The 14,486-nt window shown below is 45.6% G+C and overlaps 1 protein-coding gene across 2 annotated transcripts in view; it reads left to right on the forward strand.

The window, feature by feature from the left end:
* Nucleotides 1-14,486, forward strand: part of fam49al (family with sequence similarity 49 member A, like) — a 95,379-nt gene that overhangs the window by 51,040 nt on the left and 29,853 nt on the right. The window contains exons 2-3 of one of the 2 annotated variants that reach the window (XM_029732841.1): nt 3,843-3,933; nt 14,070-14,149. In XM_029732841.1, the coding sequence (XP_029588701.1) occupies nt 14,077-14,149 (73 nt within the window). In that variant the 5' untranslated portion in view covers nt 3,843-3,933; nt 14,070-14,076. Of the gene's footprint in view, nt 1-3,842; nt 3,934-12,539; nt 12,619-14,069; nt 14,150-14,486 lie in introns of both variants that reach the window. The other variant, XM_029732842.1, reaches the window with a different exon arrangement.

Below are 14,486 nucleotides of genomic sequence, written 5' to 3' on the forward strand. Positions count from 1 at the left end.
GAGAGGGAAGAGACAGAGAGAGTAATAGAGAGTGGGAAGAGACAGAGAGAGTAGTAGAGAGTGGGAGGAGATAGAGAGTGGGAAGAGACAGAGAGAGTAATAGAGAGAGGGAAGAGGCAGAGAGAGTAATAGAGAGTGGGAGGAGACAGAGAGAGTAATAGAGAGTGGGAGGAGAGAGTAATAGAGAGTGGGAGGAGACAGAGAGAGTAATAGAGAGAGGGAAGAGACAGAGAGAGTAATAGAGAGTGGGAAGAGACAGAGAGAGTAATAGAGAGTGGGAAGAGACAGAGAGAGTAGTAGAGAGTGGGAGGAGATAGAGAGAGTAATAGAGAGTGGGAAGAGAGAGACACAGAGAGAGTAATAGAGAGTGGGAGGAGACAGAGAGAGTAATAGAGAGTGGGAGGAGACAGAGAGAGTAATAGAGAGAGGGAAGAGACAGAGAGAGTAATAGAGAGAGGGAGGAGACAGAGACACAGAGAGAGTAGTAGAGAGTGGGAGGAGACAGAGAGAGTAATAGAGAGAGGGAAGAGACAGAGAGAGTAATAGAGAGTGGGAGGAGACAGAGAGAGTAATAGAGAGTGGGAGGAGAGAGTAATAGAGAGTGGGAGGAGACAGAGACACAGAGAGAGTAATAGAGAGTGGGAGGAGACAGAGAGAGTAATAGAGAGAGGGAAGAGACAGAGAGAGTAATAGAGAGTGGGAAGAGAGAGACACAGAGAGAGTAATAGAGAGTGGGAGGAGACAGAGAGAGTAATAGAGAGTGGGAAGAGACAGAGAGAGTAATAGAGAGTGGGAAGAGACAGAGAGAGTAATAGAGAGTGGGAAGAGACAGAGAGAGAGAGACACAGAGAGAGTAATAGAGAGTGGGAGGAGACAGAGACACAGAGAGAGTAATAGAGAGTGGGAGGAGACAGAGACACAGAGAGAGTAATAGAGAGTGGGAGGAGACAGAGAGAGTAATAGAGAGTGGGAAGAGAGAGACACAGAGAGAGTAATAGAGAGTGGGAGGAGACAGAGACACAGAGAGAGTAATAGAGAGTGGGAGGAGACAGAGAGAGTAATAGAGAGTGGGAGGAGACAGAGAGAGTAATAGAGAGTGGGAGGAGACAGAGAGAGAGAGACACAGAGAGAGTAATAGAGAGTGGGAGGAGACAGAGAGAGTAATAGAGAGTGGGAGGAGACAGAGACAGTAATAGAGAGTGGGAAGAGACAGAGAGAGAGAGACCGAGAGAGTAATAGAGAGTGGGAGGAGACAGAGAGAGTAATAGAGAGTGGGAGGAGACAGAGAGAGTAATAGAGAGTGGGAGGAGACAGAGAGAGAGAGACACAGAGAGAGTAATAGAGAGTGGGAGGAGACAGAGAGAGTAATAGAGAGTGGGAGGAGACAGAGAGAGTAATAGAGAGTGGGAGGAGACAGAGAGAGTAATAGAGAGTGGGAGGAGACAGAGAGAGTAATAGAGAGAGGGAAGAGACAGAGAGAGTAATAGAGAGTGGGAGGAGACAGAGAGAGTAATAGAGAGAGGGAAGAGACAGAGAGAGTAATAGAGAGTGGGAGGAGACAGAGAGAGTAATAGAGAGTGGGAGGAGACAGAGAGAGTAATAGAGAGTGGGAAGAGACAGAGAGAGAGAGACACAGAGAGAGTAATAGAGAGTGGGAGGAGACAGAGAGAGTAATAGAGAGTGGGAAGAGACGTTTGGCACTCAGAAGATGTGTTTCTAGTCTACAATGTCACATTCATACACACACTGATGGCAACCCGCTGGTGAATTAATGATATCCCAGGGTGCACCTCTCTCTATGTGAAGGTTAACCCAGTTTTTTTTTTACTGTGAAGACCTTTCGCCTTTAAACACACACCTTTCATCTTCCTCTGTCTCCTTCTCTGTCTCCTTCTCTGTCTCCTTCTCTGTCTCACTCTCCATCTCCTTCTCTGTCTCACTCTCCTTCCTTCCTTTGTTCCTCTTTTTCAACCTCTTTCCTCTCTGTCTGTCCATCTGGGAGAGAAAGGAGGTTAGCGTTTTGTTGTCGCTAGGCTTATCGATAGCTCAGAAAGTTCTCTGCCTCGCCGTTGCCTAGCTTGTTTCCTTGGCAACAGTTTATCAAAGCCATTCTCTTTCTCTCCATCTCTTTTTTTCTCCTTTCTCTAGCTGTCTTCCTCGTGGTCTCTTTCCCAATCTCTCCATCTCTCTCTTTGGTATGATGCAACGCCACCATGGATAGTGTCAATAGTTACAGTAGACACTAGATTAGAGGGTTTAGTGTGTAGTGTGAGGTCGTGAGCTATAACCACTGAGCTGAGACAGATATGACAGGCTCCTGTTACTATAGTGTGAAAATAAAGGATTTGGCTGATGTCCAAACTGAGAAGATGTTTCCTCGCCTCTGTGCTTGTTCACTCCAACCCTTGAAAGGGATCGTCCCTGTCATGTAAGCTAGGGGAAGTGAAGAGTGTGAAATGGATGTAGTGGAGGTTGAATGTCTCCTGGATTTGAGTGCAGCTGAATGCATTTACAGTATATTAACAATGGTATACAATTCCATCCATGACTTCAAGCTACCAATAAATGCTACGCTACTACTTCCTGTATTATTATTACTACTACTTCCTGTATTATTATCTCTACTACTTCCTGTATTATTATCACTACTACTTCCTGTATTATTATCACTACTACTTCCTGTATTATTATCACTACTACTTCCTATATTATTATTACTACTACTTCCTGTATTATTATTACTACTACTTCCTGTATTATTATTACTACTACTTCCTGTATTATTATCACTACTACTTCCTGTATTATTATCTCTACTACTTCCTGTATTATTATCACTACTACTTCCTGTATTATTATCACTACTACTTCCTGTATTATTATCTCTACTACTTCCTGTATTATTATCACTACTACTTCCTGTATTATTATCACTACTACTTCCTGTATTATTATCACTACTACTTCCTGTATTATTATTACTACTACTTCCTGTATTATTATCACTACTACTTCCTGTATTATTATCACTTCTACTTCCTGTATTATTATCACTACTACTTCCTGTATTATTATCTCTACTACTTCCTGTATTATTATCACTACTACTTCCTGTATTATTATCACTACTACTTCCTGTATTATTATCACTACTACTTCCTGTATTATTATTACTACTACTTCCTCTATTATTATCTCTACTACTTCCTGTATTATTATCACTACTACTTCCTGTATTATTATCACTACTACTTCCTGTATTATTATCTCTACTACTTCCTGTATTATTATCACTACTACTTCCTGTATTATTATCACTACTACTTCCTGTATTATTACCACTACTACTTCCTGTATTATTACCTCTACTACTTCCTGTATTATTATCTCTACTACTTCCTGTATTATTATTACTACTACTTCCTGTATTATTATTACTACTACTTCCTGTATTATTATCACTACTACTTCCTGTATTATTATCACTACTACTTCCTGTATTTCTATCTCTACTACTTCCTGTATTATCACTACTACTTCCTGTATTATTATCACTACTACTTCCTGTATTATTATTACTACTACTTCCTGTATTATTATCACTACTACTTCCCTGTCGATGTATTCACAGACATCCCATACAAAGTTCAACCTTCAATAGGTTCTCTTTCACACTTTCCAGATTAACCTGCATAATAATAACAACCACCTCACATTATCAGCCTAACCTGCACTTAACCTCACGTTATGCAGACACAAACTACTGTACTATATGCTAACCTCCCTTTCCCCGCCCCTCCCTTTCATCCTCCCCCTCCCTCTCTATCTCTCTCTCTCTCTAGGTGGTGGAAGTTGATGCTGTCGTGTGGGTGTTGAGCTGAGAGGCCCTGGTTGATGCAGTGAAGAGCTCTATAAGGACAAACACAAGAAACGGTAAGAACGAGTGAGAAAAGAAAGGAGGGGGGAGGAGAGAGACAACCACAGCTGAGACCAAGATACCACAGAGACCTTACATATGGGTAGAAAGAGGTAGAGCGAGAGAGAGAGAGAGAGAGAGAGAGAGAGAGTGAGAGAGAGAGAGAGAGAGAGAGAGAGAGAGAGGTAGAGCGAGAGCGAGAGAGAGAGAGAGGTAGAGCGAGAGAGAGAGAGAGAGAGAGAGAGAGAGAGAGAGCGAGAGAGAGAGGGGATGAATGAGATAGAGGTGAGGAACAGAGATGTGGAGGGAGAGGAGAGAGAGAGAGAAAGGGAGGGAGAGGGGAGAGAGAAGTGGGGAGAGAAAGAGGTAGGGGAGAGTGCAGTAGGGGAGAGTGCAGCTTCCTGTATTGTACAGTAACTTAACAGACCACCGCTTCCCACTATGCTTAGATATGGAGATACAGCTAATATTTCTGCTCTCTAAAACAAGCAATTGGATCATAAATCCCGTGAGTTTCTGTGTTACATCATCACAGTCGTTTTAGGTTTGTTGTGCTGAAATGCAGGAGTCAGACTGCAGGATTTACCTGGCCTCGGCACAGCAGCAGCGTGTGTCCCTCAAATAGCACACTGTCCCCTGTCTAGTGCACTACTTTTGAACATAGTTCTATGGGACACCCTACGGTGCCCTGGTCAAAGGTAGTGCACTATAAAGGGTATAAGGGCTCTATTTGGGACTTGGCCAGACGAGACAGTTCGGTTGCAGTTTGAAAAGAGAAGTGAGGAGAACACGTTAGAGCTGCTGCAGGTATTTTAGAGGAAGCCACCGTAACATCATCTGACTGACAGAGAGAGAGATTTGTTAAAAACACTGTACATAGCTGATAATATAACATTAGAAACGTCCTTTATGAGTGTAATGTTTACTGTACTTTTTTTTGTGTATATTTGTTGTTCATGTCGTTTTTTTGTTTGTTTATTTCACTTGATTTGGCAATGTACACATATGTTTCCCATGACAATAGAGCCCCTTCGAATTGAAATGGAAAGAAAGAAAGAAAGAAAGAAAGAAAGAAAGAAAAAAAAAGAGACAGAAACAGAGACAGAGAGAGGGAGAGAGAGAGAGAGAGAGAGTAGAGAGAGAGACAGAGAGAGTAGAGAGAGAGAGAGAGAGAGAGAGTAGAGAGAGAGACAGAGAGAGTAGAGAGAGAGAGAGAGAGAGAGAGTAGAGAGAGAGACAGAGAGAGTAGAGAGAGAGAGAGAGAGAGAGACAGAGAGAGAGAGAGAGAGAGAGAGAGAGTAGAGAGAGACAGAGAGAGGGAGAGAGAGAGAGAGAGAGAGAGTAGAGAGAGAGACAGAGAGAGTAGAGAGAGAGAGAGAGAGAGAGACAGCGAGAGAGAGAGAGAGAGAGAGAGTAGAGAGAGACAGAGAGAGGGAGAGAGAGAGAGAGAGAGAGAGTAGAGAGAGAGACAGAGAGAGTAGAGAGAGAGAGAGAGAGAGAGACAGAGAGAGAGAGAGAGAGAGAGAGAGAGTAGAGAGAGACAGAGAGAGGGAGAGAGAGAGAGAGAGAGAGAGAGAGGTATATTCTGGTAAGAGACAGAGCGAGGAAGATGGTGAGAGAGATGCTGTGTGGGGAGAAGAAGAGAGGGTATCATTGTGCCTCCTCCCCCTTCAGATAAAACACCAGAGAGAATATGGAGAGAAAAAGAGAAGCGTGAGAAAGAGAGAGAGAGAGAGATGTGTAGAGCTAGCTAGTAGCTACAGTAGTGTTCTCAGTAGCAGAGTCTCTAAGGGAGAGGCAGAGACAGAGCCAGAGCCAGAGGCAGAGACAGAGGCAGAGACAGAGGCAGAGACAGAGGCAGAGACAGAGGCAGAGACAGAGCCAGAGGCAGAGCCAGAGGCAGAGGCAGAGACAGCCACTGGGACCTCAGTGAGATAGCATGCGGTACTGGGACAGACTGATTAACCAATTTACCAGATACAATACGGAATAACAGATCACGGCAGAGAATAGAAGGAAGGAGGGAAGAGAGGAAGAGGAGAGGAAAAAGGTGACATACAGACAGAGAGAAGATAGCAACATTTGACTGGTGTGAAGGTAAGAGAACCTAGTGCAGTAGCATGCCCCCTACAGGCCAGTCTTGGGTAGGCTAATGGTTACGAAATAATTAATTTCCTTTAAACTGTGTGTGGTGTGTGTGTGTGTGTGTGTGTGTGTGTGTGTGTGTGTGTGTGTGTGTGTGTGTGTGTGTGTGTGTGTGTGTGTGTGTGTGTGTGTGTGTGTGTGTGTGTGTGTGTTAGCATATGTATGCATCCACCTTCAATCTACACTGAGTGTACAAAACATTAAGAACACCTTCCTAATATTGCGTTACACCCCTCCTCCCTTTTGTCCTCAGAACAGCCTCAATTCATCAGGACATGGACTCTACAAGGTGTTCGAAAGCGTTCCACAGGGGATGCTGGCCCCATGTTGACTCCAATGCTTCACATAGTTGTGTCAAGTTGGCTGGATGTCCTTTTGGGTGGTGGACCATTCTTGATACACACGGGAAACTGTTGAGCGTGAAAAACCCAGCAGCGTTGCAGTTCTTGACATAAACCGGTGCGCCTGGCACCTACTACCATACCCCCGTTCAAAGGCACTTAAATCTTTTGTCTTGCATACTAACCCTCTGAATGGCACACAATACACAATCCATGTCTCAATTGTCTCAAAGCTTCAAAATTCTTACATTTTACATTTTAGTCATTTAGCAGACACTCGTATCCATTCACTACTTACAGTAGTGAATGCATTATTTCATTTCATGCATTTTTTTATTTTATTTTTTGTACTGGCCCCCCGTGGGAATCAAACCCACAACCCTGGCGTTGCAAACACCATGGTGGCATTGCAAACACCATGCTCTACCAACTGAGCTACAGGGAATCCTTCTTCAACCTGTCTCCTCCCCTTCATCTACACTGATTGAAGTAGCTTTAATAATAAGTGGCATCAATAAGGGATCATAGCTTTCACCTGGATTCACCTGGTCAGTCCATGTCATGGAAGAGCAGGTGTTCATAATGTTTTGTATACTCAGTGTATACCATAGGTGTGTTCTGCACATTGCCAATATTTGTGGTATGAAATAATGCCCAGCGTTCTACTGATGTCAGCTCAGTTAAAACCTTGGTTTGTCTAACTCAGACACAGTTTAAAGTAGTGCACTATATCTAACTCACTTTAAAGGGAATGGGGTGCCATTTGGGACGCTGACATTGTCTTTTGGATCACCTTGGCAACGCAGGAATTATGAATTCATGCACAGCATCTTTTAATGATAAGGAGCAGAGAGAGAGACAGAGGAGAGAGAGAGACAGAGAGGGGGAGAGAAAGAGAAAGACAGAGAGAGAGAGCGAGAGAAAGAGAAAGACAGGGAGAGAGAGAGAGAGAGAAAGGGACAGAGAGAGAGAGAGAGACAGACAGACAGAGAGAGAGAGAGAGAGAGAAAGGGACAGAGAGAGAGAGATAACCTCTCATAAATGACCCTCCCAGTGAAATGGACAGGGCAACTGTTAACTTATATCTTAAATTCCAGATTCTCTTAGATCTAGAATCAAATTAGGAAACTGAATGTCTTCAACTGAAATGTGTCTTCCGCATTTAACCCCAAACCCCTCTGAATCAGAGAGATGGGGGGGGGGGGGTCTGCCAAAATCGACATCCCTGTCTTCAACGCACGGGGAACATTGGGTTAACTGGGTTGCTCAGGGCAGAACTCAGGGGATTCGATTCAGCAATCTTTCAGTTTACTGGCCTAACGCTCTAACCCATTAGGATACCTGCCACCCCTAGGTCCAATCCATTGGTAGGATGAACACATAGGAGCCTGTATCAGTGAATACAGATCAGTTTAATACTAATGCCTTCTACTACTTAGTGGCCCTTTAAAATCAACTTCATAAACTGAAAGATGTCTGTACTGATGATGACGCTAGACTCCACATCTGCCTTCTCTCCCAAGTCACCTTGCTCCTCCTCACACTCCACTGGCTTCAAGTCGAAGCATGCATCCCCTACAACAACATTTTGCTGGCCTACGGAGCAGCGAGACGAACTGCCATTTCCCTTCCTTCAGGCTATGCTGAAACCCTACTACACCCCAACCCTTTAGCCGTACCCTCATCCTCCTCCTCCTCCTCTGTTCCTCTGCTGATGTAGAGGTTAACCCAGGCTCTGCGTGTCCCCAAGAGCTCTCATTTGTTGACTCCTGCAACTGTAAAAGCCTTGGGTTCATGCATATTAACATCAGAAGCCTCCTCCCTAAGTTTTTTCAATCACTGCTTTAGCACACTCCGCCAACCCTGATGTCCTTGCTGTGTCTGAATCGTGGCTTAGGAAGGCCACCAAAAATGCTGACATTTCCATCCCAATTACAACATTTTCTGTCAAGGCAGAACTGCTAAAGGGGGCGGAATTGCAATTTACTGCAGAGTTCTGTCATACTATCCAGGTCTATGAACAAACAGTTCGAGCTTCTACTTTAAAGATCCATCTCTCCAGAAATAAGTCCCTCACTGTTGCCGCTTGTTATAGACCCCCCTCAGCTCCCAGCTGTGCCCTGGACACCATATGTGAATTGACTGCCCCCGATCTATCGTCGGATTTCGTACTTCTGGGTGACGTAAATTGGGATATGCTTAACACCCCGGCAGTCCTACAATCTAAGCTGGATGCCCTCAATCTCACACAAATTATCAAGGAACCTACCAGGTACAACCCCAAATCCGTAAACATGGACAACCTCATAGATATCATCCTGACCAACTTGCCCTCTAAATACACCTCTGCTGTTTTCAACCAGTATTTCAGCGATCACTGCTTCATTGCCTGCATCCGCTATGGGTCCACGGTCAAACGACCACCCCTCATCACTGTCAAACGCTCCCTAAAACACTTCTGCGAGCAGGTCTTTCTAATCGACCTGGCCCGGGTATCCTGGAAGGATATTGACCTCATCCCGTCAGTCGAGGATGCCTGGTCGTTCCTTAAAAGTAATTTCCTCACCATCTTAAATAAGCATGCCCCTTTCAAAACATTTTGAACTAAGAACAGATATAGCCCTTGGTTCACTCCAGACCTGACTGCTCTTGACCAGCACAAAAACATCTTGTGGGGGACTGCACTAGTGATATGCAACTTTTCAGGCAAGTCAGGAACCAATACACACAGTCAGTTAGGAAAGCTAAGGCAAGCTTTTTCAAACTGAAATTTGCATCCTGCAGCACTAATTCCAAAAAGTTATGGGACACTGTAAAGTCGATGGAGAATAAGAGCACCTCCTCCCATCTGCCCACTACACTGAGGCTAGGAAACACTATCACCACCGATATATCCATGATAATCGAGAATTTCAATAAGCATTTCTCTACGGCTGGCCATAGTTTCCACCTGGCTACCCCTACCCCGGCCAACAGCTCTGCACCCCCCGCAGCAACTGGCCCAAGCCCCCCCCCCGCTTCTCCTTCACCCAAATCCAGACAGCTGATGTCCTGAAAGAGCTGCATTATCTGGATCCCTACAAATCAGCTGGGCTAGACAATCTGGACCCTCTCTTCCTAAAATGATCCGCCGCCATTGTCGCAATCCCTATTACTAGTCTCGTCAACCTCTCTTTCGTATCTTCTGAGATTCCAAAAGATTGGAAAGCGGCCACGGTCATCCCCCTCTTCAAAGGGGGAGACACTCTAGACCCAAACTGTTACAGACCTATATCCATCCTGCCCTGCCTTTCTACAGTCTTCAAAAACCTAGTGAACAAACAGATCACCGACCATTTCGAATCCCACAGTACCTTCTCCGGTATGCAATCTGGTTTCCGAGCTGGTTATGGGTGCACCTCAGCCACGCTAAAGATATCATAACCGCCATCAATAAAAGACAGTACTGTGCAGCTGTCTTCATCGACCTAGCCAAGGCTTTCGACTCTGTCAATCACAGTATTCTTATCTGCAGACTAAACAGCCTCTCCAATGACTGCCTCGCCTGCTTCACTAACTACTTCTCAGATAGAGTTCAGTGTGTCAAATCGGAGGGCCTGTTGTCCGGACCCCTGGCAGTCTCTATGGGGGTGCCACAGGGTTAAATTATTGGGCCGACTCTTTTCTCTGTATTTATCAATGATGTCGCTCTTGCTGCTGGTGATTCTCTGATCCACCTCTACACAGACGACACCATTCTGTATACATCTGGCCCTTCTTTGGACATTGTGTTAACAAATCTCCAACCGAACTTCAACGACATACAACACTCCTTACGAAATGCATGCTCTTCAACCGATCGCTGCCCGCACCTGCCCGCCCAGCATCACTACTCTGGACGGTTCTGACTTAGACTATGTGGACAACTATAAATACCAAGGTGTCTGGCTAGACTGTAAACTCTCCTTCCAGACTCATATTAAGCATCTCCAATCCAAAGTTAAATCTAGAATCGGCATCCTTTTTCACAACAAAGCCTCCTTCACTCATGCTGCCAAACATACCCTCGTAAAACTGACTATCCTACCGATTCTTGACTTCGGCGATGTCATTTACAAAATAGCCTCCAACACTCTACTCAGCAAATTGGATGCAGTCTATCACAGTGCCATCTGTTTTGTCACCAAAGCCTCATATACTACCCACCACTACAACCTGTATGCTCTCGTTGGCTGGTCCTCGCTACATATTCGTTGCCAAACCCACTGGCTCCAGGTCATCTACAAGTCTTTGCTAGGTAAAGCTCCGCCTTATCTCAGCTCACTGGTCACCATAGCAACACCCACCCATAGCATGCGCTCCAGTAGGTATATTTCACTGGTCATCCCCAAAGCCAACACCACCTTTGGCCGCCTTTCCTTCCAGTTCTCTGCTGCCAACGAATTGCAAAAATCACTGAAGTTGGAGACTTATATCTCCCTCACTAACTGTAAGCGTCAACTGTCAGAGCAGCTTACCGATCGCTGCAGCTGTACACAGCCCATCTGTAAATAGCCCATCTGTACACAGCCCATCTGTAAATAGCCCATCTGTACACAGCCCATCTGTAAACAGCCCATCCAACCAACTACCTACCTCAACCCCATGTTTGTTTTTGTTTTTCTGCTCTTTTGCACACCAGTATTTCTACTTGCACATCCTTGTCTACACATATATCACTCCAGTGTAAATTGCCAAATTGTAATTACTTCACCATTATTGGCCTATTTATTGCCTTACCTCTTTACTTCAATTGCAAACACTGTACCTTTGTTTATCCCATGTGTAACTCTGTGTTGTTATTGTCGCACTGCTTTGCTTTATCTTGGTCAGGTCGCAGTTGTAAATGAGAACTTGTTCTCAACTGGCCAACCTGGTTAAATAAAGGTGAAATAAAAAATTAAAAAATCAGAGCACTCCGTTCTGCCACCTCTGGTCTCTTGACCCTCCAACCCCTACGGGAGGTCAGCTCCAGCTCAACCCAGTCAAAGCTCTTCTCTATCCTGGCACCCCAATGGTAGAAAAAGCTTTCCCCCTGAAGCTAGGACAGCAGAGTCCCTGTCCATCTTTCCCCTGAAGCTAGGACAGCAGAGTCCCTGTCCATCTTCCCCCTGAAGCTAGGACAGCAGAGTCCCTGTCCATCTTCCCCCTGAAGCTAGGACAGCAGAGTCCCTGTCCATCTTCTGAAAACATCTCCAGTCCAGGTTGGGGTTAGTTCTACTGTTGGTCTATCTCTCTCCAGTCCAGGTTGGGGTTAGTTCTACTGTTAGTCTATCTCTCTCCAGTCCAGGTTGGGGTTAGTTCTACTGTTGGTCTATCTCTCTCCAGTCCAGGTTGGGGTTAGTTCTACTGTTGGTCTATCTCTCTCCAGTCCAGGTTGGGGTTAGTTCTACTGTTGGTCTATCTCTCTCCAGTCCAGGTTGGGGTTAGTTCTACTGTTGGTCTATCTCTCTCCAGTCCAGGTTGGGGTTAGTTCTACTGTTGGTCTATCTCTCTCCAGTCCAGGTTGGGGTTAGTTCTACTGTTGGTCTATCTCTCTCCTGTCCAGGTTGGGGTTAGTTCTACTGTTAGTCTATCTCTCTCCAGTCCAGGTTGGGGTTAGTTCTACTGTATGTCTATCTGTTTCCTGTCCAGGTTGGGGTTAGTTCTACTGTATGTCTATCTCTCTCCAGTCCAGGTTGGGGTTAGTTCTACTGTTAGTTCTACTGTTGGTCTATCTCTCTCCAGTCCAGGTTGGGGTTAGTTCTACTGTTGGTCTATCTCTCTCCAGTCCAGGTTGGGGTTAGTTCTACTGTATGTCTATCTCTCTCCAGTCCAGGTTGGGGTTAGTTCTACTGTTGGTCTATCTCTCTCCAGTCCAAGTTGGGGTTAGTTCTACTGTTGGTCTATCTCTCTCCAGTCCAGGTTGGGGTTAGTTCTACTGTTGGTCTATCTCTCTCCAGTCCAAGTTGGGGTTAGTTCTACTGTTGGTCTATCTCTCTCCAGTCCAGGTTGGGGTTAGTTCTACTGTTGGTCTATCTCTCTCCAGTCCAGGTTGGGGTTAGTTCTACTGTTGGTCTATCTCTCTCCAGTCCAGGTTGGGGTTAGTTCTACTGTATGTCTATCTGTTTCCTGTCCAGGTTGCAGCCATGGGGAACCTCATTAAGGTCCTTGGCAAGGATTTAGAAAACTGTCCACATTTTTTCCTGGACTTTGAAAGTAAGTGAGCGCTGTTATGTGCATGCATATGTGTGTGTTTTTGACATCTGTATCAGTGTGTGATGCAGGGTGGAGGTCAGAGGTGAAGGATGGGGTTGCGGATGTGCTCAATGGTGTTTTGGAGTGTCGTTGTGTTGTGTTGTTTGTCATGTTCAGAAACTATCTACCCTCACTCATTCTTGGACCTCCTGAACTGAACCAATCAGTCCTCATAAGCCCCATGTCCATGATCCCTTTGTAGTTCAGTTCATCTTTAAGTTGACATCACAATAAACAGAGGATAGGGATGATAGTTCAGATTTACCCAGCAGTCCTACAGTACTGAGAAGCTGGACAGACTTACCCAGCCATCCTACAGTACTGAGAAGCTGGATAGACTTACCCAGCCATCCTACAGTACTGAGAAGCTGGATAGACTTACCCAGCCATCCTACAGTACTGAGAAGCTGGATAGACTTACCCAGCCATCCTACAGTACTGAGAAGCTGGATAGACTTACCCAGCAGTCCTCCAGTACTGAGAAGCTGGATAGACTTACCCAGCAGTCCTACAGTACTGAGAAGCTGGACAGACTTACCCAGCAGTCCTACAGTACTGAGAAGCTGGATAGACTTACCCAGCAGTCCTCCAGTACTGAGAAGCTGGATAGACTTACCCAGCAGTCCTCCAGTACTGAGAAGCTGGATAGACTTACCCAGCAGTCCTCCAGTACTGAGAAGCTGGACAGACTTACCCAGCAGTCCTCCAGTACTGAGAAGCTGGACAGACTTACCCAGCAGTCCTCCAGTACTGAGAAGCTGGACAGACTTACCCAGCAGTCCTCCAGTACTGAGAAGCTGGACAGACTTACCCAGCAGTCCTCCAGTACTGAGAAGCTGGATAGACTTACCCAGCAGTCCTCCAGTACTGAGAAGCTGGACAGACTTACCCAGCAGTCCTCCAAGTACTGAGAAGCTGGACAGACTTACCCAGCAGTCCTCCAGTACTGAGAAGCTGGATAGACTTACCCAGCAGTCCTCCAGTACTGAGAAGCTGGACAGATGTACCCAGCAGTCCTCCAGTACTGAGAAGCTGGACAGACGTACCCAGCAGTCCTCCAGTACTGAGAAGCTGGACAGACGGACCCAGCAGTCCTCCAGTACTGAGAAGCTGGACAGATGAACCCAACAGTCCTCCAGTACTGAGAAGCTAGACAGACGTACCCAGCAGTCCTCCAAGAACTGAGAAGCTGGACAGCAGAGAGCTAGAAGAAAACTAAACAGAGAGTGAGACGGGAGAGAGTGATCTGTCTGTCCACGTTGCCATGCCAACACCACCCGCAACCACAACATACCTGGACGGAGTATGCCACCATCACACCCGACCAACCAACCCACCCACACACACACACGTCCCTCACACTCTCAACCTCATCACCCACACACTCCTCTTCTCCTCTCTCTCTGTTCCAGGAGACTCATGGGTAACCTCCTGAAAGTGCTGGCTTGCTCCGATCTAGAGCACGGCCCAATAGTTTTCCTTGACTTTGAACGTGAGACCATCCACTTTTTATTTATTTTCTTCTCTGTTTTTCTCTTTTCTTTTTGTCTTACTTTGGGTTCTTCCTTCATTCTGTCCATGTGTTGTTTGTCATCTACCTGTAGTCTCCCTCCTTCTTCTCCTCCTCCATGCTTCTCTTCTCAGTCCTCACCTTTTCCTACATTTTTCAGCTCAAGAGAAAGGGGAAAGGGGGGATACCTAGTCAATTGTCCAACTGAATGTATTCAACTGAAATGTGCCTTCCACATTTAACCCAACCCATCTGAGGCTGGTCTTCATATGTAATAACTCATCTGGTGTTATATGAGAAGACTAGTAATGTGAAGACT

The sequence above is a fragment of the Salmo trutta genome, chromosome 34, assembly GCF_901001165.1.
Source record: "Salmo trutta chromosome 34, fSalTru1.1, whole genome shotgun sequence".
In the NCBI taxonomy this organism is placed as follows: domain Eukaryota; kingdom Metazoa; phylum Chordata; class Actinopteri; order Salmoniformes; family Salmonidae; genus Salmo; species Salmo trutta.